Here is a 27,469-nt window from a genome sequence, read left to right on the forward strand (position 1 = left end):
TTTTCTTAATTACTTGATCCGTTAAGACTTTTAGGTGTTTTTGAGTGGAGAAGGAGATGACTAGACTCACAGGAAGCCTAATATCTAGAGTCTGCATACACAGGCTCCTAGACATTCATTAGTAGAACTAAGTGTAGAACCCTTGTGTGCAGAAAGCTGGCTGCCTCTTGGCTTACCAGATAGGCTGGGAACAGTGGGCAGGGACAGAAAGAGACTTGTACGAATATTCTTTTAAAGCAGAGGGAAGGTGGCTCTGTAGTTGAGAGAACAAGCTGTCCTTCTAGAGGCCTGGTTTCCACTCCCATCACCCACACGGTAGCTCACAGCTTTCTGTAACTCTTGTCGTAGAGGACCCAACGTCTTCTGGTCTCAGTGGGCACTACATGTACGTGATGCACAGACATACGTGCAGGCAAACACTTGTGAACATAAAATTAAAAATAAATGAATAAAACCAGAGTAGAGAGGATAGCTTTGTCTTCCACCACAGTTTGCCTCCAGGCATTATGAGAAGCTGGCAAAATGTTAGGTGGCTTCTTGTTGTTGTTGCTTTTGTTGTTGTTGATTTTGTGTGTGTGTTAAAGCTGCTTTGGTAACACTTAAAACCACACACAGGTAACTCCATCTCTTCTTGCATGCAGAAGTTGAATGCTGCTAGGCCAATTTAAAAATAATGTTTCCAAGAGTGTGTTAAAAGTGGAGGCTGTGTGCACAGCCCGTCTTGTCCCCCCTGGGACCAGCCCTATGCAGTATCAGGTGCTCTGTGCCGTGGGTTTTTGTACAGTCAGCCCTCTTTGAGCCAATGACAGGCTGGTATTGGTTCTCATCAGTTTGATTAGTGCAACAGGGATACAGGGTTGGGAGGATGGTGTCCAAATTGAAAATAAGTGACCATTCATACAAGAGATGCTAGTTCCACCAACTGATACTGCCTCTCTGCTAAAGGGACGAGTTCTTTAGCCAGGATTACTAATAGCCCTTTAGAGCATTCTAGAGCAGCACCCACACTGTCAGAAGAGTGGGTACACGTGCACTAGGGCCCAAAACATCCTTTCTCACTTTCCGAAAGGGAGTAAAACCCAGCACGGAGGCAACTGTCAGTTCGTGCTTCTCGGAGCCGCACCCTGGGGAGGCCCTGTTCCCTAGGATCTCCACCATGTTACTGGGCAGAGCAACAGGAATGCGTGTGGGAGTTATCACTATGGCATGCGGTACACCGGCACCCAGCCTTGCCTTCCTTTCCTCCGCTCAGTGGATAGTTAGCCTCGTTCCCACATCAGGTCCTAGAAAATGCCTGGAAGTGTTGTTCTTCTGCTTACCTGTAATAACCCCATCAGCACAAATAAATGTAATAACGTTAAAAAAAAAAAAAAAAACTAAACCACAAATTCCCAAAATGCAAACAGATTTTTGTCTCAACTGAGCAGTTAGTCATGGCTTCCCAAGTGCTGCTAAAGCCCTGAGTCTGGTTTCTGAAGGATACAACCCTGATTCCCTCTGTGTGTGTCTTGTTTGGTTGAATCTTTTCTATTTTTTTTTTTTTTTTCTTTAAGAAGCGTGCTGACAAATGCTTTTGCAAAGACTGATTCCTCACAGATTTAAAATGCTCACATGCAGTGTGATGGTCAGCTCTCCATACTGAAAAAGTAGGTAAGCCTGACGCTGCCTCTTTTATCCAATACTCTCCCGAGCTGAAGTCCTTTTCATTTTGAAGCAACCCGTTCTCCTTCTGTTTACAATCCTGGAAGAGAACGGTAGGTGGCAGTAACATTTCAATTCAAATGTTATTTAGGGGCCTCCAGAAACGGACTATGAAGAGTATTCAGCAGGAAAAGCAAATTGTACAAGCTAATGATGAAACTGCTTTTGTTAAGCCTAATAGATGTAAATGCAAGAATCTACTTTAAAAAAAAAATAACAGCATATTTCAAACACAGGGTGAACATGACCCATCCCTGGCTGTATTTGTGTAGAGAATCTTGAAGATAGAGTGGTAGTTGAGTGGCTGGATATTCACCAGTGTTTGTGATATGCATTTTGGAACTTTCACCTCACTGACAATACCCATCTCTGTGCTCCTCCCCCACTCTCTGCCCTTCCCCTGTGTGGGGACTGAAAGTTACCTTTGAGGCCCTCTGGCTGTCCCTGAAGGGGACTTGAATAGAGTGTGTTTGTCTCTCTCCTCTCAATGCTACTTTGTGTGGCTACTGTAGCTTTCATCCTTGCTCTCTGTTGGTCTCCCCTGCGCCCTTTTACATCTCTGCTTTGTTCTTTGTCTTAGAGAAAAGAGCAAACGGAGAAGGAGCAGAGGAAACAAGGCAAACAAGGACGGGTTTCTGTGGTTGATGGAAACTCTCAAGCAACTGACTTTTGGTCCTCTTGTCCTTAACTATGGATGCTCTGGGGCCAGAGTAACAAAGCTGTACCTTTATCTACTGGCTCGGTGTTTCTCAGCAGGTCCTCAGTGTGACTTCACGGAGTCGTGTCCTCTAGAGATAGATAACACAGACCTTTGGTGGAGGCTCAAATGAGAAAAGCGTTTTCCAGAGAGAAGAATCTATAGTCCACTTTCAAAATGCATTAAAGCACACCTAGGTTTCCTCGATGTAAGTGGAGATTCTTGCCATCAGCAGGCTCTGGAAACCACCAAGTCTGCAGCAGCACCTTTGACAGTGGAACAGCGGAAACACACAGATGGCATTTCCTTAGCCGTTAAAGGGACCCCAAAATGTGCCCGGAAGGAGTGTCCCATGAGAAATTGTTTTTCATTTGAGACATCTTAGGTGTCTCATAGCCAACCAGATATTTATGAAAGATATTTACGAAAGCAACAGAGTACCTATGTAGTAGGCTTCATTACAAAATGATTGCATTTTACCAAAGAGTGAGAAATAAAGATGAGGAGAGCCTAGGAAGCTCTCAGGACTGTGGCCAGGAAAGGGAAGGAATGAATGAATGAAGGAAGGAAGGAAGGAAGGAAGGGAATAGATGAGTTAGGCAAGAAGTTACTAATAGATTGATGGTTAGTTTGTTTGTTTTTGAGATAGGGCTTCTTTTGTGTAGCCCTGGCTATCCTGGAACTCATAGACCAGGCTACCCTCCACTCACTAGGATCCTGCCTCTGCCTTCCAAGTGCTGAGATTGAGGGCATGTGCTGAATAGGGTATGTAATCACCGGGTCTTATAGAAAGTGCTATGTTAGCTCCGGGCATGCACAAGAAAGGAATCTTAATAAAATCCACACATGTACTTGCTTTTGGTGCATGGGCACGTGTGCTGTACGCTCTGCTTTCTTCCAGACCGTGCATACTGCTGCTAGGACTCCTCGCAGTGTGCTGAGCAGTGTGAGAGGCAGAGCAGGATCCAGCTCACCTAGAGAGCCTGCTTTGTTTTCTGTTATGATTTTGTCATACTGGGCAAGCCTGTGAGTCTTATAACTATCTCGGAGTTCTCCAACCCCATCTTCAGTCTCATTTCTGAGTGTTTTCAGAACTTCCACTCTGCACCTCGGGAGTTAACTTTCATACCCATCTTGAAGGTTTATTGGAGGCTCATCTCAATGTGGTTGCCCCATCATTCTGGTCATCTCCCAGCATGTGACCGTTTATAAATGTCAGGTTACATATGTTGGGGATGCTGAGAAGGGAGACAGGCGTCATTTTAGAGATAGTTCTTTTTTAAACGTACGGGGCAGGCTCCTGGTATTCATCCACTCTCTCTTGCATTGACCACCCATTTCTAAGGGAGAAAATGATGCCCATATCCTGAGGAAGGGAGAAAAAGAGAAATAATGGATGCCTTCAAATGAAAGCCATGAACAGCGAAGAGAGCGAGACATTGTTTTGAGGCTTTAAAAACAGATCAAAGAGACCAACATTTAAAATCTATAAATGTATAAATCTTTAAAGTTTAGAGTGATGAATGGGAACAATCACAAATGTACATCTCCAAAGCCTGTTGCAGAGCATCCTACGAGGTTATGAGGACTAGAATTGCCATGGAATCTATTATGTTAGCTGCAGCGTCAGTGAGAGAAGGCAATGGAAAGGAGTAAGAATTAATCCTCTCAGTCTTCATGAGTGAACCTCTTTCTTTCTCCATCATATCTCCCTTTGCTCCTAGGGAGTTAAACATGTAGTTTTCAGGGTCCTTAGGCCTTGTGACTGCCCTACATGAAAGATGGGAGGTGTTGAATAGAAATTTGTAGATGGGTGGCAGTTTCAGAATGATCTTTGGTCTTGTACCTTAAGTGACAGATTCTGGATACAGCACTGCCCAATACAGTAGTGCATGTCTTAGGTCTGATTCTCCCAGAATCCTACTCATATAGAATGATCTAGTACAACGATACATTGCAAAAGCATATAGTTAGACAATTTCATATATTCACATGCTTCTGTGGAAACCTCTGCTTCGGGGAATAAACACAGTTCATCAGAAGTCTAGAAATATTACCTACAACTTTCAACACAGATGTGCTTGGTTTAAAAAGTTGTTGTAAGAATTCAAACATCTTTTGTTTTGAAAGCCTGATGTCTGGATAAGGTAAATATAAAATTAACATTAAGAAGTATTAGTTAGTGGCATGGTCTTCTTCCTAGAGCTGGGTGTTTCTCTGGAGCTTCTCTGACAAATCTAGAAGTCAACTACCCAGGAAAAACTGTTCTGGTTCCATGGTTCTTACAATCATTCTGGATCCTCTTCTGCAGTGTCCCTGAACCTTCAGCGCAGGAGTTGCATTGTAGACATACTCCGTGGGGGTTGTGCACCCCATGGACACTCACCCTGTGTAGTTTGACTAGTTGTAGATCATGTTCTTCACCCAGGATTCCTGCAAACTCCCTGGTAGCCTCCACAGATACGGCTTCTTTCCCTGCAGCCTTACCATCATCCTTACTTTGACATGTTTCGATGACTCTTGAGCTTCTGTCTTTCGGCTTCTTTTTCCTGATGAGTGATGATTCTGAGTGCCCTCTCTCCTTTTCTCTTTTAATCATTAGTGTCACTTGAGAAATGCCAATTATGATCTCTCACTTGGATGACTCTTTCCTTTTTCTATTATTTTTCACTATAAATTGCAAATTTTGATTCTTATCAGATAACAGTCGACTAATACTTTCTCACCTTCTGAACGTTATTGCTTCAGTCTGTTGATCCTTTTGTTTGGTGTACAGAACTTTTTCCAATGTGATAAAGGTTCCATTTGTCTGATTTTTCTTTTGTGTTTACTGCTTATAAGGTTTTGTTTTAGAACATGTTCCTGTCATAATAATTTTTATTATTTTTTCCCATCAATTTTGTTATTTAGGGGCCTTACATTTATGTCTTTAATCCATTAGAACTGTTTTAAAGTGCATTTTTGATTAAACATATACTAGTTGCACATTTATGGTATATTGAGTTGACTCTTGCATATAAGGAAATTCTAATTTCATTCTTTTAAATGCAGATTTCTAGTTTTCCCAGAGGCACATACGTGTCTTTCCTTATTGTCTTTATCCTGTTCCACTTCTGACTCTGTCTATATAGAGATTGCCTGTGGCTTTGCTTACTGTATCTTTGTAATGTAGTGTGATTTTAAATTTATTTTTATACATTTTAATTAACATAAAATTGTATGACTTAACCCTTTCTCTTTCTTCCCTCTAGCACATCCCAAGGTACCTCCCTTCATGTCAAATTGATAGCTCATTTTTATATCTTGTCATTGTTATTACTATATGTATGTGTATGTCTGTCTATGAGAAATTATACAAATACAACTCACTGAGTTCATTTTTGTAATTTGTGTGTCTGTAGTTTCAGGGCTGATCACTTTGTTTTAGAGAACCAATTGAGAGCTCATCTACTGAGGAGGCTAAATCTCCTCTTCTAAGCAGTCATTGGCTGCCTGTATTTGTTTTAGTGTGGGGCTGCATGAAAATGTCACCTTTCCATGTTAGCCTGTCTGTTGGGATAGTCATTGCTCTGGCTTTGTTTATGCAGCCATGTCTAGGAGAGTAGTGTATTTAAAGTCGGGTAGTGTGATGCCTCTAGCTTTGTCCATTTTGTTCAAGACTGCCTTGCTTTCCTGAGGTCCTTTGTGATTCTATATCATCTGAGGATACTGTTTACAACGTTTGTAAAGAATGTCTTTGGTATTTATTGAATCGGTACCTCTTCTTGTACAGCCATGACTATGTGTTGTGCCTTCTTCACTTTCTCCTAACAATTGTGTATAGCCAGAGTTTTCTATAGAATCCCCTGTCTTCTAGAGAATAAACTCAGCCCCTATGGCATCTAGAAATATTTCCTACAGTTGTGTTCAATGCATATTTACACTTTTAAAAATTGCTTTAAAAATCCAAACATTTCTAGATTATTGTAACGTGTTACCTCATGTTTGGTTGAGAGACCTGCTGTTTTCTGAAGAGAAACAGGAGGGATGGACCTAAAGGAGGGGGGAGGTGGGAGAGGAACTGAGCGAAGAAGAGGAAGAGGAAACTGGGATCGGGATATAATATGAAAGAATAAATAAATTATTTAAAAAAGAATCTAAACTCCTTATGTCTGCAATAATTAAAATGGAAGGTAAAATTAAAACTATCCCCAAAATGGTAGAACACATTTAAAATGTGACATTTTCAATTGTTTACTCCTTATGTTACTTTTCTCCTTTCTACAGCAACAAATAGCCTTCTGTCTCCTTCTTTCTAATGCACTAGCTAAAGGCTAGGCAAACCTGTGCTCCCTCCATCTTCCTGTGTCTCCTGCCACTGCATTCCATTCCAGACTTCTGAAAGGCTGTTTCTCTCACGGCTCCCACTCCGTTCTCACTTTTTCCCAATGTCATGCAGATGGAACAACCGTTCTTAGCTTTTTGATATCCTCATCTCTTCGGTATGTTCCGCTGACATTTGGTTTGTCTTTTGTGGATCCATGGTAGCTTTCTGATTATTTGTGATATTTTCATTGGTAAGTTTTTTGCAGAACTTCTGGTTTGGGGTAAATAATTACAGTAATGTGGACTTTGAGTTGCTTGTTTCCAGACCCTTTTTTATTTGCATTCTCTGCTGGAATCTGGTCTAACATCTCAAGATCAGGGCATCCCAGCTCAGACTGGGACTTTCTGCCTGGATTTGTGGAGTGCTGTCACCGTGTCCCATTAATGCCACAGCTGTTCTGAAGCATAGTCCAGCTTTTACTATATTTGGTGACTCTTCTTCATCAATGGCAGCTTCTCTTATAAACAGAAGGATTGCTGAAAGATGCTTTTATTGGTTTCCATGCTCCCTGTTATTTTTCATGGGTTTCAAGGAGAATTAAAAAGCAGACATATTTTTTTTTTTATTCTTGCTTCTTGACAAGGACATTTCACAGTAACCCCTGAGCTTATCTTCTCCCTGTTCTCTTTAGATTACTCAAAAATAGAAACCAGAAAATGTGGCTTTCAAACTTCGTTTTTTGGTATTTATTTTAGAAAGCAAATTCCAGACACGTGAAAATAGATTTATAGGTTCCATATGGAATGGCCCCAACTCCCCCAGGCATGGGTTTTATCATCCTTTCCATGACAGCAGTACCGAGTTATTTATGTCTCTGATAACGTCTATGAAGTCTATGAAACTTCAGTTCTGGCTGTTTATGTACCCATTGCTTCTGTCTAGAATTTTTCTCTCACTTACTTAATGAGCTCTTATTAATTCCCTAAGGCTGAGGCCAAACAGTTTTGACCTTTAGAGTTTGTTTTATTCTTGGGGGACATGATTGAGCGCTCTGCACAGTTACCCTTTTGCTTAATACACATTTTTCTTGTTGTGTATCTCACTGTGTTATAACCATTGGCTTTTTGTTTCTGTTATGTCACTAAGTTATAACTGGGCTTTTTATTCTTCACTAGAGTGTGACTCTTCTGATATTTTCCTCTGTTTCTCCATCATTTCATGTGGAACAATCTTTTGGGTCCTTGCTGAATACATCAAATCCAATGAATTGAAAGACTAGCAGGAATGATAATAATTTAGTCTAATAAAACATTAATACTTTTTAAATGCAAATCTTAAATCTTTGATTTCTTATTTGTTTTTGGCTATTGTCTTTTTCCCCCAGTTTTCTGAATTTGAATGAAATAAGAATGTCAGTAGCACCAACTCAGTCATAAAACATAGCAAAATCATATGTATTGCGTAGATCTTAATAAAGTCTGGTAATCAGGAAAAAATAGAAGTTTATCGTGTGAAGGCAGCACCTAACTCTAAGACTGTGTATATGGAAGGATATTAACAAGTTCTGGCCCAAGTCTGTCAGGATGGTGGGGAGAGAAAGGAGAGAACTTTCCTGTGAGTCTCAGCTGCGGGGCCCAGTGTCAGGAAGATAATCTCTTCCTGATATTCAGCCTCGGTTGTAAAAACAACTGCTTCTATTGCTCATTTCAGGATATTTCTTCTCTCCTGAGTTCAGTTCTGTGAAACTTGGCATGCCCGCTCCCAGCCTAAGTGAATGACGTGCATGTCTCAATAGTATAATCCAGTGACATTTTGCAGTGAAAGGTGAAATTCCGAGTGAGGGTTGAAATGCTCCATATGTCTTTAAATTCCACAAGTCCAGAAGTGTGGGAGACATTCAGCCACAGAAATGCAAGATGACTAATCTGTGCAAAACACTCTGATAGTTCATCTTCTCTGCCCGAACACACTTCAGAATGCATTCCCTTGGGACTTTAGCAAAGCCATCTGGACTATTTCAGATTTAGTATTAAACGCTTTGCAGAAAGGCAGCGAAGACTGCACCTTAAGGGCTCCCACCTCTGGACATGCAGGAGGCTACGGGCATGCGTTTCTCTTTCTTCTCATTCTTTACCAAAAACTGATTGCAAATATGTGTTTGTTTACATAAAAAATAAATCAGAAGTGAAGATGTTCTTCTGTTGAGGGTGCCTCTCTCATGCTCCAGGAACCCTGTCCAGCCCGTTATTTCCAATCTACGTTCTCCTTTGGAATCAACTTTTAATTCCATTTTACCTGCCATCCCGCACTTTCCCTGCTTAATATTTTTCCTGCTAGAACAGATATGGGTATCCCAGCTGCTGGATGACTTGGCTATCTTTTGTGTTCAAGGGTGCTCATTCCAAGGCCATGTCTCTTCTAGACAGCTCAGAAGCAGATGGTTCTCCTTAAGGTCATTCGAAGGTGATAGGATGGCTTTTGAAGAGCCTTTAATTGTATCCAATTCTGAATACCAGCATGGTGATACTGAAATGCACTCAATTTAACAAATATAAAGCAAATGTCTGCTTTTGATAACTATAATGTGTTTCCACATTCCGCAACCTATAAAGACAGTACAAAATCTGGGAACTTTTAGAGACATATAAACTGGTTTCAACAGGGGAGGCCAAATGTTTCTTGGGTAATGATGGCTTAGTGACATGTCAATTCCTGCTCATCATTATTCTGGTTTATGCGCCTCTTGGACATTAATTTTTTTTCCCATCAAGTCTTGGGACTCTCTCTTTCATGTGTCACATTTTACTTGAAATGGCTGATGAGCCTGAATGGGTTAGCAGTTTGCAGTGGTGGATGTTCAGATTTTTTTTTCCACTACAACTAGATGTGTAGCCTTTGCTACGTAGTCACATAATAAAGGTAATATTGTTCATCAGTAGGATCAAGGGCAATCATGAATCCTCAAGTCATTTAACATTGCTCTAACAACTAGTACATTGTTGAAAATGCCCCTCCCCCATTCACACCACCACAAGTGTCAACTGAGGGGAAATAGTTTATGGTTGACATGATACTCCATTTGATCGCTGACTGTGATAATTAGAGCTAAGCTGACAGGAGATGTAGGAAAGGTATTGAGTTGTTAAATCTGTGAGACCCTAGTGGTTTTGGGTCTTATTCTGATTCTCATTGGTTTGGAGATGCTAGGCCACGGCACAGAAGCATAGCTCATGCAAACATTAAATTCCAAGGAGAATTTCAGAAACAGGAAAATAGTGATAATTGTGAATTCACTTTCTTTTACTTCTGTTACATTATTTAAAATGACAGAGCATGGCCCTTTGTGCATTAAATCCAGCACACATTTCTGTTGCTGACATTTGTCCCAAGTTTTAGGCCGTGGGCATTAGGTTCCACTTGATAACATAGTTCAGAGAATCCTCATTCTTCCACAATAAGTTCAGACTTAACTAATTTGTTGCAACCCTGGGGTCCCATGCTTAAGCTGCTGACATTTGGTAACCTATAATACTCAACCAATCTAGATGATATGGAAGTGTTGTTGATTTGAATATGCCTTTTAACAGGACATTAGTTATACCTACACTGAGTTTCTCCTGGACTGACTTTTTCTTAAGATTTATTCATTAGTTTTGATTTTATGTGCCTGAGTGTTTTACCTGTTTGTGTGTATATGTATCATGTGTGAGACTGGTACCCATCAAGACCACAGATTGTATCAGATCCTCTGGAACTGGATGTAAAGATGGCAGTGAGCCACCAAGTAGATGCTAGGAACCAAACCGGGGTTCTCTGAAAGAATATCAAGTGCTCTTAACCTCTGAACCATCATTTCTCCAGCCCCACCTTAACTGAATTTTCACTATATAATTTTTATAAAACTACATGCACTTATTGTCATATATAAAATATTTACCATGCTTGTATTATTTTTTATAGGTCACCGGTCTCTTCAGAAGATCATGGTAAGAGCATGACATTTTTATTCCAAATTCTGCACCCTAAATTTGTCCCTCGTCCTTATAGCTCAGCGTCATAGTAGATAATTGTTAAGCAAGTGCCTCTGAGATGTTGACCCTGTAGCATTTTAGTGTGAAACGTCAAATGGCTTCAAAAACACAAGGCTGTGTTTCATATCTGGTATTATTTTCTTATCGATTGTAATCATCTTGGTTGACAAGCATTATGAAGTTTAATGTCTTTTACCTGGTTTCTTTCTGTTATCACAAATTTGCCAGTCAGATTTTCATGTCTGACATGCGGAGGTGTTACAGGAGAGGTCATCCAAGTCTCATCCGGACTGGAATTTGTGAGGCCATGTCCCGGTGTTGGCAGAGAACTTTAAATCTGAACGGAAGCTGATCAGTGAGCGACCGAGCTCTTTACTCTGTGCCGCGAATTATTCTTATTTGAAGAGAGAGCTGTGTCACTCAAAGGAAAAAAAAAAACATCTGATTATGTCATCTCTAATTTTTGCTCACTTATTCCATAGTCACTCAAAATTGTTTGTTTGGTGTCGGTCATGGGTTCATGGGAACTTGAAATGATGCTTCTTAAACGTCTATAACCAGTTTCAGCTGCTGCCTTGGTGGTGTCTTTCCTGGACTTTTGAGATTGTCCCATAACCATAACCTACACCGGTGGATTGCCCCTTTCCCGTTTTCTGTATGTGTACACCAGTTTTCACACGTAGGATGAACACTTTGCAGCAGACCAAAACTTGTGGTGGCCTTTTGGTACTATATTTTAAAACAAGGGTGACTAGGCTCTAAGAACAGGATCTCCATCTTCCTCTGGGGTTTATCTGCCACCTTTTCCCATTCTCCTGCCAATTGCCCGCACTCCAGTCCTAGGACTCTATCTGATTTCTGGATCACTTGCATTTTTCCATCTCCTGTTTTCATTCCGCTGTCTCCGGAAGGAACTGACTCTTGCTTCTTGTCTTGTAACGGTTCCTCCCCACCCTTTCTCATCTTCCGTGAAAGCTCTCTGATCCATTTATTATGCCAGATATTTCCCTGAGCTTAACACACTAATCTGACGCTTTCCTTAGCTGGCTCCTCAGACTGCCAATGTCTTTGATATAGTGTCCACCAAAACGCAAGCATTAAAAATGAATTTATTAAGTGAGTGAATTGAGGAAATGGAGAGGGAGTTCTAGGCTGTCTCTCCTGCTGCTGCATTATGGAATCTGTCCTAATATTGGAATGAGGTTGTATCATGTTCTCTATAGAATTGTAGGCAAAATTGTGTTCAAGGCCCATTAAGTCAGAATTAGGTAATCAACCACCTAATGGTAAATCATTGCTGTGTGCTATTGCTATTGTTGCTGCTATGAACAGGGTTCTGATTGTATATTTATAAGTCCTCCAGCTTCCGTGTCCAATTGATGAATTAGAAATGTGTGTTTGCCCTTATTTTGAACTATTTTTACCCTTAATAACCTCTGGCTGCTTTTGTCTTTCTAAGCATAAGAGAGAATCCTCTATTCACAGGGGAGGAGAGTCTAAAGTCATGTTCTGCAGGGACTTCTTGGGGGAGAGGGGTCAGGAGAGATCTCGAGGCACATCTCAGGGTCTTTCGAAGCTTTGGAAGGAGATCCCTGCCCAAATAACTTGCTCTTGGAGTTAGGAGTGTTTAAACAACCATTATATGTGATTAATTGAGGAACTACTTTGCAAAGTAGATGAACATATTTTGGTGAATTCAAAAATGCACTGCATGTGTCTGCCTCTTTGTCTCCTGGAACTTCTAAAGTTTAAGCATGTCTGCTGCCTTACTCACGCTGCCCAGTTGTTCTTCATCGACGAGTCTGTGCATCCTTAGGGAAATATTTGTACATGTTTCTTTACTACTATGATGTTCTGCCTGGCACACAGTGTGTTGCCTTACATTAATATATACTGGAAATTAATGTTTGCTGTGGCCATCATAAGCCATCTTCAGTGTCACCCCACCACTCTTGGGCAACCTTAGCATGTCCTAATGACACTGCAGTGACTCTGGAAGAGAGCCAAATCAAATTTCTCCCTTTTATTGTAAAAGAATTGAGGCACATTGGCAAATGGGTTGTTCAACCAGAATATACAACTCCATGCCTCTTTCGTCCCCTTTCCACCAGCAATCCCATTTCCTTTGGTAATGGCTGCTGCCTTTGGCTATTTCGGAAACAAAATTCATTCCTGTAGAAATCTAACTCAGAAAAGCCCCAGAGCCCTGGCATTTCCCATCCTTGCAGGTGCCCATCAGAGCACACTTGAGCACAGCAACCCGCCCCTTCTCTCTTAGTCTGCCAGTTTGTGCCGTGGGGCTTCTCTGCTCTGTGTGTCTCCTGGATAGTTGTGAATTGAAATGGGGAATCATCTGCAGAAATAGCCTTCCAGTTTGTTACAGACGCCCAAAGAACTGGTTCTTCTGTTCACCCATCAGGGTAGTGCTCCAGGGCGTGTAGGTTGTTTGGTTGTTTGCTGTTTGCTCGTAGCATAGAGCTTGCTATACTGGCATTTGCACATAACCCCAGCTACTCAGGAGGCAGAAGCAAGAAAGTCGCAGGTTGGGGCCAGTACAGAAAATCTAAGTCTTCCTGTCTAAACAAATGAACAAACGAACCAAAAACCAACCAAGCAAACAGACAAAACTAGGAAAAGTTAAAAGATAGGGTGGTTACCGGGCAGAAATGTGCCTCTTCTGACTTTATCTACAAACAGTAACCCTTTTCACTGGAAACCTATTATTTTTGTATGAGATCCAAGAAAGAACAGAATGTTTAATCCATATTTTGACTTGAAGTCCCCAAGTAAAGAATGGGTTGAGGATTGGACGAATGGTCATGTAAGATTGCCAACACCACAACACCCAGGCATAGATGCCACATACATTGTTTTTATGCTCATAACAGAGTATTGGGGTTTTGAGAAGAGAAGATAAAGGATACTGAGTACTTATTCAGAACTGTGCTGACATGCTGTAACTGTATTGCTCTGTTTCATTAATAGGTAACAGCCTACAGGGCATGTATCTTCCTAACTGTATAGCTTGGGGAATAAGTTCTTAAATAAATGGCTTGATATCACATAGCTACTAAATGGTCGAGCTCGTTTTGTCCTAGATTCAATATCCAAATGGTCCTTTCTTAACTTCACCACATTATTGGAAAAACAAAGAAATGGTTGTCAGCATTAAGGTAAAACTGACAGAGTTATTGAGAAGGGAAAAAAAGTTCTTTCCCTCTTAACAAGAGTTTATTTACTGCTGTGTAAGTAATTTCTTTTTAATGACAAAAGAAAACTGAAGGAAAAAGAAATAACAACTTCTCCCTCCTGCTGGGAATGATTTGTCCCTGTAGAAAATGTGAAATACCGATGTCACATTTTCTCATAATTAGTTAGCTGAGTGAAACCGAAGCTTCAGGGAAGCCTGCCATGTGACTCCCAGGGGGAACATTATGTTTTAATACAACATCTGGATGCTGGAGCCCCACTCCCTGTCAGAAGATAAGCTTGGCAGTGATGAATGGCCCTGTCCTCCGAGCTTCCTCTCCATTTAGGGCCTCACACTTCATCATGTCCATTGCTCCTGGATTCAGCTCCTCCTACTCAGGCAGCTTCTCCAGCTCTGACCTCTCGGGTCCTTTGTGCTCTTAGCATGTTGTTTTTCCATGCCTCTCAGAATGCTGTTCTCACAGCCACCATCTGTGTGAGCACACAAAGGACATTTTCCAGTGAGCATTTGTTCTCGTTCAGAAGGAGAGTCTTTGCTAGCTATGTGTCTGACAGAAGTAACATACAGAATATATAAAGAGCTAAGCGACAACAACAACGAAACTTTAAAAAAAAAAATGTGAATTGACCTATTTTTAAAAAATGGGCCTGGGACCTGAACAGAGAGTTTTCAAAAGAATGGTGGCTGGTAGAAAGCATCACTAGACACTTTTAAAAGAACTCCAATAAGCTATTTGATTCTCCAACAGCATCTAAGTGCCCCTCTCACATACAAACACACACACGCACATGCACATGAACACACACGCACATGCAAACACCCTCCTGAACACTCATCGGTCATGTCTGTGGTCACTTTTCCCTTTCCACAGTAAATAGCAAGCAAGGATGGCAGTGACCATTCTGAGAAATACAACGACATGGTCACAAACATCATGTCTGTGAGTCAGGGTTGGCATTGGCTGTACTTTACAGTATCATCAGTTTCACATCCTATGATATGTACAAACCTCTTCAGGACTACCAAGCTCTGTCCCTTGGTAAGTCCATTTTTCTGGATTTTGTTTTTAGTTTTACATTTATTATTTTCTCTCTCTCTCTCTCTCTCTCTCTGTGTGTGTGTGTGTGTGCATACATGTGTGCACATCCGCATGCCACAGTATACAAGTGGAAGCCGGATGGCAACTTGCAGGAGCCCGTTCTTTTCCTTGATTATGTGGGTTCCAGGGTCTGAGCTTATAGTGTCAAGCTGGACCCTAGGTGTCTCTATCTGCTGGACCACCTCATCAGTCCTTAGCTCTGTTTTCTCTTCTCTGTGTGGTACTGTGGGCAAACACAGGGCCTCGATGTATTCTAGGCAGGTAGCCTACCACTAAGCCATATCCCTCTTCCTCTTTTATTGCTTCTGGTTTTACCCAGGTTGGCCTTGGGTAAAGAGCTGATTCTATAGCCCAGGCAGGCATGGAACTACAGACCTCCTGTCTTAGTCTTCTGAGTAACTAGGATGCTAGGACTGTGCTATTAGGTTTGATCGTGCTTCTAATATAAACATACATTTGTATAATATGTATAGCATCTAGCTTCTCACTTCAAATGATAACTAAAGAGACCATTGTGAACCATGTTTCAGTCAAAATCATAAAGCATATTACATATATGAGAGTTTTTGTCTGCTTTCTGACTATGCTAGTCTCCCTATCTGTCAGAAGTAATGACATTTGCCTTGGTATCAGCCATGTCCTCATTATTTTACTACATACATGTATACCCCACATGTGAATTCATGTGTGACTGTATGTTCATGTATATGTGTGTACAGTTTATACCCACTGGAGTGCATCTATACATATCCGTTCACCAGTACCTCCTGCCAGCTCTTCCTACTGATGTCTTATTGTTTCTCTCCCAACTTTCTTCACACTGCTGTTAATACAGTTACTAAATTATCCTGAGGGCCGGCCATAGGCATGTGGGTGTGTGGCCATCCAATGAGGTATGGACGATATAACAGTAGTGTCCCCAAAGTAGGGTGACTCCCCACCCCAGCAGCCTCTCTGCTAAGGGTGAGGATTTTGGGCCCCCTCCCCATCAGTGATGCTATGCTTACTGGCTTAATCTTGTGCAGATCTTGTGTAGGTAAAGGCAGCTGCTGGGAGCTGTGTGCAAGCTCCGTGTCACCATCAGAAAACCATGTTCAAAGCTTTCCTTCCTCAACTCCTTCTGGTGTCCTCGGAGAGAATTCCTCTCCTGTTTGAGCCTTCAGATAGCAGTGATAGATTGTGTGTGGTTTCAGCTGTTCAGGTGAAGAAAGAGATCATTCACCTTGAATGCTCACCTACAGTGATAAGCACCTACATTGATCCACCCCGCTGAGGTTTGAAATGCATGGATTAAAAAACATTGCCAGTCTGATGGTGGTGTGGCATTGTGTCTTGTGAGGGAACATATCTGTGGTCTGAATTTATACACGGGTAGAGCATCTTTTCATGCATTTAAAGGCCACTTGTGTTTGTTTTTCTATGAAATGGTTCATTTTGTTATTGGTCCAACTGTTCTCCCTTTGGTTTATCTGTTTCTTAATGGTTCCATAAACATGTTTTTTTGTGTGTTACAAATACTTTATTTTTCTTCTCTCAGTTATAAATTTTCTTCAGCTTGTGGGTTACATTCTTAAAGCTCCTTTGAGTTTCACCCTGATAACAGATGTTCATGGTTTTAAAATATCTCAAAATTATTAGTATTTTCCTATGGTTGATGTCTTTGGGATGTTTAAAGGAATTTTGTATAAAACAAAGCTATAAACCTGTATTGCATTCTGAAAAAAAAACAACCTGCATTCTCTATTAATTTTTGTGGTTTGGTAACAAATAAAGATACAATCTTGCACTGTTTTTTATTGCTTAACAATTCATGCAAACATATAATGTGTTTTGATCAAATCAACTCCAAACCTCTACATACCTCCAATACCCCTCCACCATTTTTAACTCTCAAATTCATGTACTCATTTTGAACTTCAGGAAATCCACTTGGTGCTATCAGAATGAGCATGCACATCCACTGGAGCCTAAGCAGCCTGTGGGGGAGTAGTTTTATCACAACAGTCTTTTGCTCCAGGACCAGCCCCTCCCAGCTTCCCTTTTGGTCTACCTGCCTTTGCTCCATGGCCTGCTTCCAGATCCTACCCAAGACGCTTAAATCTGCATATAAAACACGCACACATAGTTTGTTAGTTTACAACTTGCCTTCTTAGTAGAATTGCTGGGTGCAGATATCTTTGCCTTCTGAATCAAGAACCAGCTGGGGACAAGACTTTAGCATCTGAACCACCCACTTCAGCAGCCTACTGGGGGAGGGAATGGGTCATGCATTATAACATCTATTTTATTTATTTGTTTTCTTTGATGGTTTGTAAAGTTCTATCCTTTTGTGTTGTCCCTTTACATTTTTTGTTTAGATTTTTTTCCTGATTTTTAAAAAATAGGATAATTTTTTACTAGATACAGATTCTCTAATTAAATAGCAATAGTACAAGCACTCATACATACTTTAAATACATGTATGAAATAAAAACTATGAAAACTCAAAGAGAACATTTATAACCTGACCCACATAAACACAGGGTTGGTAAGATGGCATAAAATTATATAAAGGAGCCAGAGAGGGTAAGGTCACCAGGGGAGCCTAACCCACATAATCAGCTAAGCAGAGCTCTTGGGGTCTCATAGAGACTGAAGCAACAACCAGAGTCTGCATAGGTCTACACAAAGCCCTCTGTATCTATGTTGTGGTTGGTTATCTTGGAGTTTTTATGGGACTCGGAAAAGTTGGAGTTGGGGTATCGCTGACTCTTTTGCCTGTTCTTGGGACCCTTTTCCTCCTACTAGGTCCCCTCATCCAGCTTTGGTATGAGAGTTTGTGCCTAGTCTTATTGTAACTTCTAATGCCAAGTTTGATGTCCCTGGGAGGACTGCATTTTTCTGAAGGAAAGTGAAGTATCTAGGGCAAAGGGGAGTTGGGAGTCAACTTGGAGAAGTAGAGGGGACAGAGTCTATGGTCAGGATGTATTATATGAGAGAAAAATAAAACGTTACATGAACAAAAACTTACTTACATTATACATATATATACACTCATGCACACATGTGTATATATATATATATGTGTGTTTGTGTGTAAATACATGTACATATATGTGTGTGCATAAATACATATGCATACACACATATATAATGAATGTATATTTGCTTATTTATACATATATAATAAATATGTGTCTAGAACTGACCACTTAGAGTAACATCACCTGTCGAGATGCTGATGCTTTTTCTCAGCATCTAGTAATTGCCTGTGGATCTTCATTTAGGAGTAGAGCCTTGTGAGAGCCCCCATCAGTGCTGGCACGCCAGTGCTGTCTTGTGTGTCTCTTGTTTAGGTGAATATATGGCTGAGATTTTATGGGTGCGGAAAGCATTATCTCACAACACAGGGCATAGGGCCTGTCCCTCTGGTTCTTACAATCCTTCTGTCTCTTCTGTGATTTTCCATTAGCCTTAGGGCTATGCTGTAGAAATATTAATTGGGGTTCAGCATTCCATGATCAATTATCATCTCCATTTTGGACAGTTGTGGGTTTTGGTTAATGGTCTCCATCTGTTGCAAAGAGAAGTTTCTTTGATGAGGAGTGAAGGATAATCTCAACTGTGGGTATAAGGATAAGTATTTAGAATGGATTTGGAAATTATTGTGGTATGGGAACATCATAGTAGCAGGTTTTTCTCTAGGGTTCACGATCTCTCCAGCCACAGGTAGTTGACTATGTTTACAGTACCAGGCCAGAATTTCTTTCTGTTCAGTAAATTTTAAGTCTAATTAGATGGCTATTGGGTAGACATGAGAGAAAAAAATGCCAATATTGTAATAGGTTTTCTCATTTTTTTAATCGATTGATATGTTTGTTACTTTTAAAAGGATGCATTTATATGACATATATAAGTATTTTGTCTCTATGTATTTATACACAACACATGCAAGCCCAGTACTTGTCAGAGGATAACCAGGAGGATTTGATCCTGTGAAACTGGCATTACAGATGGTTATGAGTTGCCAAGTGGGTGCTGGGAACTGAACAAGTACAAGAAACATCAAACTCCTGAGGCATTGCTTCAACCTAGCATGACTGTTCTTATACCAAAACCACACTGCTTTAATTGTTTTGACAATAGTCTAGGTCTTAATGTCTGATAAAGGATAATAAACTAATGCATCTGTTCTTATTCAGAGTATCTTAGTGACAAGGGCCTTTTTGATTAAATAGAAATTAAAAGCAATTATATTAAAATTCATGCATATTATTATCCAATAGTATTACAATGTTGTGAATAGTTTGGAGAGATGGCGTGACTCAGTAGTGAAGATTGAGTGCTGCTCTTCCAGAGGACCTGAGACAGGATCTCAGAGCCTATATCACATGGACCATACTGCATGCAACTTCAGCTCCAGATCATCTTCTGGTTTTCATGGTCACCTGCATACAAGTCACTCACATGCACACACACACATGTCTTTCATATACACAAACAAGCCACACACACTATTAAAAAATGTTCAATTTTTATGCTTGTTCCATGAGATTAGAAATAAGGATGGGCAAGATTAATGTTTTTGTGACAAAAAGCCTTCAACTGTGAGTTGTGACTTTCTGCATTTACACGGGTATCAGCATCATTTTGTAGTCCCATCACCTTCTGTTCAGTGTCTCCCTAGTTATTTTACATCACTAATGATACTTCATGTGTTGTAATTTTACAGCTATATCATCTAAATGTTCTTTGCTGGCATATGACAGTGCAGTTGGCATTTAATATCTTGTCTCTGTGTCAAGAGTCCTATTAACCTTTAACTGTGTAAACCAGCTGAAGGGCCTTTTCCCGTGGGAAGAAAGTTCTGCAGCATCAATAAAAATGCTGGAAATCTCCCTCTGCTCACTGCTCTCCTGCTTTGCATGAACGTTTCTCTCCTCTCCACGCTGGTGCAGAGCTGAGAAGATGTCTGTGTGGTCAGCACCCTGGCTGGCTCCTCCTGACATCAAGGTGACTCAGGTGACTGTCATCTATAATTTTTATACAGATAATTTCATGCTCCATGACCTCAGTATAGGGGCTGTCAGTTGTTTGCAGATATTTTAAGTCTATTTTTCATCTCTATTTTCAAATTTAACATAAAGTAAGTGTCATCTTTTCTTCTTCACTTGTTGACACAATTCATCTTAGTAGCTCATTTTTTTTTCAAGTAGAAAGTAGTGTCATATTAAGATTTTTATCTCCTGTGTGCATGGATATCACTGGCCTTTTAATTTCTTTTCTATTTTTACTTATTCGTGAATATATGTTGATACTTCCTCTGTCAGAGGAATGCAAAAAAAAATTCATTCTCTTTTTCTAAGGTCTGAGCTACTTTACCCAACCCTTGAGGCATTTATTTCTGGGAGACCTTGCATCCCCTCCTATCTGTATACTAAAAACTAAGACTCAGACCCACTTCTTCTCTTGTCCAAGAGCTCAAGCATAGTCAGTGAGGTCTAGAACACGGATGCACACTCAGGCAATCAGGAGCCAAGGCTTCTGCCTCCGCCCTCTGTGCAGCGGCTCAGTAGCACATCATCTCTCTTGAGCCTGCATCATCTGGATTCTGGTTCTGTACCTGAGACATTATACTTTACGTTTGGTAAGTGCTGATCTTTAGAGATGAAGAAATGCTCATTTTCCTATAACGTGGCATTGAAGAAAATTCATTGTTCTCATCCCCATACTTCATAATAAGGGAAGTAGGAGCCCCAATTCCTGCCAGTAGCCATACTAATTGTTGACATGTAGTTTTTCCTTCGGGAATTAGCACGGAAAAGGAGACTTCCTCGTGACTGGAAGAGTGGAAGGTGTTTTCCCCTTTCCCGTGGCTAGTAAAACGTGGTGAGATGCGGATGGAACAATCTGCCTCCTTTAGCTGACTGCTTGGAATAGCTTGTAAGATTAGCCTCCACAGTAGGATACCTTGCAGGGACTTTGGGCTAGCTAATGCCAAGTTGCTAGAGGATGTTTCCCCCATATCCAGTTTCTTACCCTTTAATCCCCTGTTGGTTTTCTAATTAGATTCAGACTTTTTAGAGTTTGTATTTAGGGCTGATCCCAGTTTAGTTTCTGTTGCTTTCATGAGTAATTTCTATGCCTTTGCTCACAGACGCCCTCTGGATCCCAATCCCCTCGGGTTCATTCAGCTATATAGTTCCCGCCACATCCTACTGGCCCCTGGCAGACCACCTTCTTTGTCTTTTATTCTACACCCTCATCTGTACTTATTAATTCTTGTGTGCTTGAGCCACTTCCAGGAGCCTAAGGACAAACAACGATGAATCTATCTGACAGTTTAAATGGTTGGGCTTTCTCCTTCCTTATTCTTTTACCGATGGGGGGAAAACGTATTCCTCTAAAAATATTTTCTCTTGATCGGCGTGGCTCTTATTTGACTCTATACTGGATGGATAAAGACATTGCCCCATTCTCTGCAGTGCCCTGGCACAGAACTGAATTCCTCTATTCAGGCTTTTACTGTGAAGTTTGCTGTGCTCCATGGTGTTGGCAAACAGAAACGTCCAGGGCACATCTCTGAATCCTACCAGAGTCTCATTAATGCTGTTCCCTGTGGTAGAGGACAGATCAGCCCTGGTCCTTTTCCAAAGGGGTTCAGTAACTAATGTGCTGAGAAGATGGCCTTTCGAGGTAGTTTCAATGGGCGCTCCCTAAAGACTGTGTGAAAGGAAGAAGTAGAAATGACAGCACACCCGGACTGGTCTTCTTTCCCAAATCCCTGGAAAATAGATTATCCATTGCTGCTTGAAAATAAAGCCAGGGAATGAAACAGCTCCCCACCCCCTGGGGTTCCCAAAATCTGGTTTACATTATTTTGTATGTGTTCAGATCCTACCGTGCTCTCCCTGACCTCTTGATTGTAAGCATATGATCCGTTTGATCCTTTTGGTTTCTTTGGAGTTCTTTGTTGGTGATAATTCTCTAACTCTCTGTGAAGGCTAGATTGTTGAGTATACTGTGGGAAGGGAGTTCTCTTTCCTCGGACTGAATCACAACAGTGCTGTAGATTGCCTTTTGCCTCAGAGAAGATTTAAATGCATGATTTGGAAACACTAAAAAATTATCAAGTGGTAGAAAAATGGAGAGTTTGGAAGGGTAAAGTTAACCTCTTGGATTGTGTTTTAATGGAAGGACAGGATCAAGGCCATCAAATGAAGCAACCTATCTGGTAACAAGAAGTTAACATCGAGTATGCTCACATAGAAAAGTGAATCTGGCCTTTCAAAAGGAAATGTGGGTGCTCCGAGCCAAGGACCCTCTCTTCTCATTCATGAGAACAGAAGTGGAGAGTTAACATGTTATTTTTTTTAAGCTAACTGTATTTATTTATTTATGCTTTTATTGTATGAAAGCATGTGAATTGACATATTAATACCCAGTCCAGTCACGATGCTATGTTGACACATTGGCAGTTACCTCACATGAAGGTAATTGTTATTCCATTACTGGTTTTTTTGTTATCATTGAAATCCTAACATTCCATGAAAACTCAGTGTTCTCTACCTAAAGTTGATCTGCTGATTCCTAGTGCAAGGGCTAGCCTAGTGCAAGGGCTAGCCTAGTGCAAGGGCTAGGTTTCAGGAATCATTATGACAATCAGTTGCAACATATAAGAATGTGTAACACTTTTCCAATCAGTTCCTGATGGGCATTCTTACATGTGACACCCTGACCAGTCTGCTCTACAACTTTGTATGCTTCCATTTTGTTTTGATACAGGGTACCTTTGACTTCCTATGTAGCTCAGGAGGACCTTGTAGTTCTGACCCTCCTGCTTCTTCCTCTAAAGTGCTGGGATTACATGCATATGTACCACCACATCCAACCTGGAAATCACTGTGGGGTTTTGTGGTTGTTTTGTTAATTGATTTATGTTTTTGCTTGCCTGTGTGACCTGTTGTAGCTATTGAGGCTTGAACTGTTTCACTTAGAGATAGATTTATCTGTTCAGGCCTGACACAAAATCATAATGTCAACTAAGTGGTTCTTGCATGGTTTTCCACACTGTCCATGTAAGTCCTCTGGGTAGGTTCGGGTGCTGTATGTTTTAGGATATTCTTTTGCTATTCTCCTGAAGTATCCACTGGCCAGCCAATAACACTATATATATATATGTATGTATGTATGTATGTATGTATGTATATATATATATATATATATATAATGTATATAAAGTACTAGCAGTTCATAATTATGTCTCTTCTTTACCTCAGACAGGCAACTTGATTCTCCACATTTCTCCATACAAGAACCAGAAAACTTGTGGCTTATGGAAACTATTAAGGTTTAACTTCTTGAGCCGGTCATGAAAGTGTCTGTTTAGGAAGACCTGGTGTCACACCTATGTGTGGTATTTTACAGTTTATACAACCAGACAAAGGAGGTAGAATATTAACTTGCTAGAGGGCCAAATTTTCTAATAAGCCTTTCCAATCCTGGATATACACCCTAGGTTTATTCCAAATGAGCTATATAACTTGGAACATGTTGCTGGATGTCATGGTGCCATCTTGGAAACTGGAAAGATAATAATCATACATATATCTGATAAGCTTAGTGAGACTTAGTTTAGGGGATGGGAGTGAAGATTCTAAACCTATGCCTAACAAATAAAATGCCTACACATATCAAAAGAAAGAGCATTAATGTCTGATAGCCAAATTGGAATATACTCCTGGTAAGTATAGCCCCTATGTCCTATTTACATAGACTTCCAACATTAATTAGTTATTTTAGTGAAGCCTGTTATTTTATGTATTTCCCAGGACTAGAGTTTTTACTATGGTAACAGCCCAATGGGCAGAGGATGACTTCTGTCATTGTAAATTAGGCACTTGGGCTTTGGTGACGAGGCTGGCTAGGATAAGTAGCATAGTCTGGAGAGAAAAGAGCCCTCCACAGACTTAGCAAATCATTCATCTTCATTCTTGGTTCAGCAGTGGATCAGGCTGTGTGTCTGCCTTGGAAGTCCTCTTTGGCTCTGTGTGTCTGTTTGCCTCTAAGCATAGTGGTGATGTAACACGTGAGGGAAAAACAAACAGGTTGCCTCCACTTTTGAAGAAGTGTTTCACAAACACCTGTGTGGTGACCTCTGAGCCATGCCTGTGGACTTCTGCATACACGTGCCAGGCCAATGCCCATGCTGATGGCAAGGCACATTGCCACAGCAACACTTCACCATGGAGAAGCAAACCAGCTTTGCCAATGTACCAGCTCTAGGGAGCTTCCATACTGACTGCTTCCTCCTGAAGGTTTACAATACCCAGTGCTTCCGTTGACAAAGCAAAGCCTGCTCATTTTAGAAAGAAAAATCCATGATCAAATAGTCTGCTTACTTCTCATCAGGTGACAGGTACTTCTGTGACCTCTGACCCTAGCAAGTGAAGGCTTGTGTTGACCATTGTTGAAACAGAGTGCACAAAAGATCATAAACCATCAGCGTCACTGTTAACTGTTCCTACCATTTCCTGTGTCTCTCCAATCACTGTAACTTCCTTCACTCACACCTTTACCTTCCCATCCTCAGAAAGGATGAGCCTCCCACAATGCCACTCTTCCCCAGCATTCAATTAATGAGGCTCCCCTCAGACATATATTTTAAATGTATGTTTTTTTTTTTTAACTTTCAGGAAGAAAGTGGTAGTCTTGGCCAAAACTATTTTATGTAAAGAAAGGTCCCGGGAGCTGATGGGTAGGAGAAGTTACCCTGGGCTTGGCCTTTCTGTGGGTTTGGTTAAGTGTTCTGTGTCCCTTGGACACTGTTTTCCTGGTTCAATTTCTTCCTCACTCCCGGCCTTGTTTCAAGCTCCCCACTTTATCAGATGATGGTTTATATCACCTCTTACTCCAAACTTCTTGGCTAGCTGCTTTTCTCCCATCTTTTCTGTTAGAGAAAACTTTTCCCTTTTGAAAGACTTTTTTGTCCCGCATGTGACTCCGTTCTACGTGGCCGTCTCTTTGATGGTCTCTGTCCACACTTGGGTGTGTGGTAATCCAGGGGTTAACTTTTCTTTCTGAAGAATGTTTGAATTCCTGTGAAGAATGAAGGTCCAATCTTTATTTCACCTAATGGCAATTAGGCCATAAAACCCAGACTTTCATGAGTCTCACTGAGCACTTTCCTGCCGCACTCAGATCTAGCTGAGCATGCTCAGAACTCGTAGCTTCTTCCTTTTTACTTTTTCAAATTATATATTCTAAATCTTTTTGTTCTTGGGATGATTGTGTGTCATGCTTACATGGGAAAATTAACATTTTTTATAGCAGTTGCATACACATAACTACTTTTGTCATTAATTACTGTTTTTCAAAATTTGCACACACAACTTTGCCATATATATTTAGTAACTTTTGCTGTATTCACTCCTCTTGGTTTCACCTCTGTTCCAGTAAAGGAGGTTTGAGCTAATACTAGTGTGTTTCTTTTTTTTATTAAAAATTTTATTAAAAATAATAAATAAATTTATTATTTATTTATTAAAAATGAGTCATTTTAGACAGAGTGTCCAGTTGTGTTAGGAACTGATAAAGTGCTTAGTGTACAGCCTGGTAGCCATTTGACCCATAAACCTATAATCTTCCAGAACTCTAGAACACACTCTTATTTGAATCCTGGCTTTAAATCCCATCTTCCCTGCAGTGTTGATGTATGGCCAAAGCCAATAACCATCTATTCTTTTCAGGCTCCACCAGGAATTAGTTCTGAATGCACTGTGTGTATACTTCTCTCCACGTGAATTCCTTTTAGCGGTCCTGTAGGGCACTGTTAAAATAGATAAAATAAACTCCAGGAGGCCAGTCACAGAAGGTATGCCATCCAGAGAGAGACGAAGCCAAAGTCCAGTTCTTCTCAGACTCTGTAAACATCAAGAGGAGCAGAGGGTCAGCACAGCCTCCCCTGCTATGGGCCATCTTTCTCTCACTGGTGAAGCTGAGCAGGGCTTTATTTTAATACTCTCTCCCTCTCTCAGGATTATAGCTTTCTCATCCAAATGACTGAGAATAGAAAATAAACAAAGTGAGTCAATTTAAATTAAATTCCTTCAACATTATGGGGGGGTATGGGAACCTCAGAGAATGCTGACATTCCTTTTCCATATCTCATTCAAATATGTTTGCAATATGCTAAGCATCTTAATTTGCATTACTTCACTCAAATGTTAAGAAAGAAAAAAAGTGTTATTGCCTACTGTAATGTCTTGGGGTTCATGAGTTTAGTACAGTATTATAATCAGATTAAGCCCTTTACAAATACAAAAAAAAAACCCACTTCTGTGTCTGTACATGCTTAATATTTACTGGAAAGATAGTTAATGGAACTCTGCAGCATCAGTGCTATGTGTGACTGCTCTCTTCCAGTTGAGGGATAGCTGGACATTCCATCAGATGCTGGCACAGTACTGAAGAATGCAGTGACTATTGTACCTAAGCATAACGCCATTAATTTAGCACTAGAAAAAGCATCAGTGCTCACGTTGTTTGAGATGTAGAGGTTGGACAGAAAGTATTTTCAAGAGCCCTGCTGATCCCTCTTGTGATTACTGTGACATATTTCACACGGTCAACTGAAGTGATGAAGGCTTTGGGCTCGCTTAACCTATGGACATTTTTCTAAATTCAATGCTCAAAGCAAATTATTTGTCATCTGACTTTAGAGTTAATCCGGATCCTTACTACCTATGTTCTAACAAAGTAGCAATCATCTGATTTGACACCTATCACAGATTTCTCTAGACTTGAGATCTTTGGATGCAGCATCTGAGCACCATTATATTACCAAGGGTTGTGAAACATCTCTGTGACTCAGAAATTGACTTGCAGGTAAAACAGATGCCAGTGGAGGAGGCTTCCCTCCCTTCCTCCATCCCTCCCTGCATCCCTCCCTTTATCTTTTCTTCCCTCCTTTTTTCCCTTTGTGGTACTAGGGATCAAACCCAGAGCTTTGAACATGTTAAGCATTTACACTAACTCTGAAATAAATTGCCAGTTCAGGTAGCCTTTCTGTTCCTCCCTGCAACATCTTCCAAAGTCTCTAGCTAACAACCGAGAGAAATGTTAGGCTGGTGGACCACTGGCTAGAGGGTCAATCACACACACATTCAGTACTTTACTAATTTCTCATACCATGACATTTTCAAAAAAAAAAAATGGAGATCATCCAACTAAGGGAATATAAAATTACATTCTGCATACCTTTGATTTAACTACAGTACTGGAATTTAAGCACACAAAACAACACTTCCCCAACAACAACAAAACCAAATGAGATGCTTCTGGGAAACATCTGGTTGCTGCACTGTTTCCAGCCAGTTCTATTGGAGAATAAAAAGAATGAATGGACTTCTGAATAAGGCACATTCTGGTCCCCTGGCAGCAAGGT

General features: G+C 40.7%; 1 protein-coding gene across 5 annotated transcripts in view; it reads left to right on the forward strand.

Moving 5' to 3' along the window:
* Positions 1 to 27,469, forward strand: part of DGKI (diacylglycerol kinase iota) — a gene marked incomplete at both ends in the record, with an annotated part of 420,018 nt that overhangs the window by 365,058 nt on the left and 27,491 nt on the right. For all 5 annotated transcript variants that reach the window (XM_080932354.1, XM_080932355.1, XM_080932356.1 and 2 more), the window contains one exon: positions 10,665 to 10,690. In XM_080932354.1, coding sequence (XP_080788480.1) covers positions 10,665 to 10,690 — 26 coding nt within the window. The remainder of the gene's footprint in view (positions 1 to 10,664; positions 10,691 to 27,469) is intronic.

Source organism: Micromys minutus, assembly GCF_963924665.1.
Source record: "Micromys minutus genome assembly, chromosome: 18".
Classification (NCBI taxonomy): Eukaryota; Metazoa; Chordata; class Mammalia; order Rodentia; family Muridae; genus Micromys; species Micromys minutus.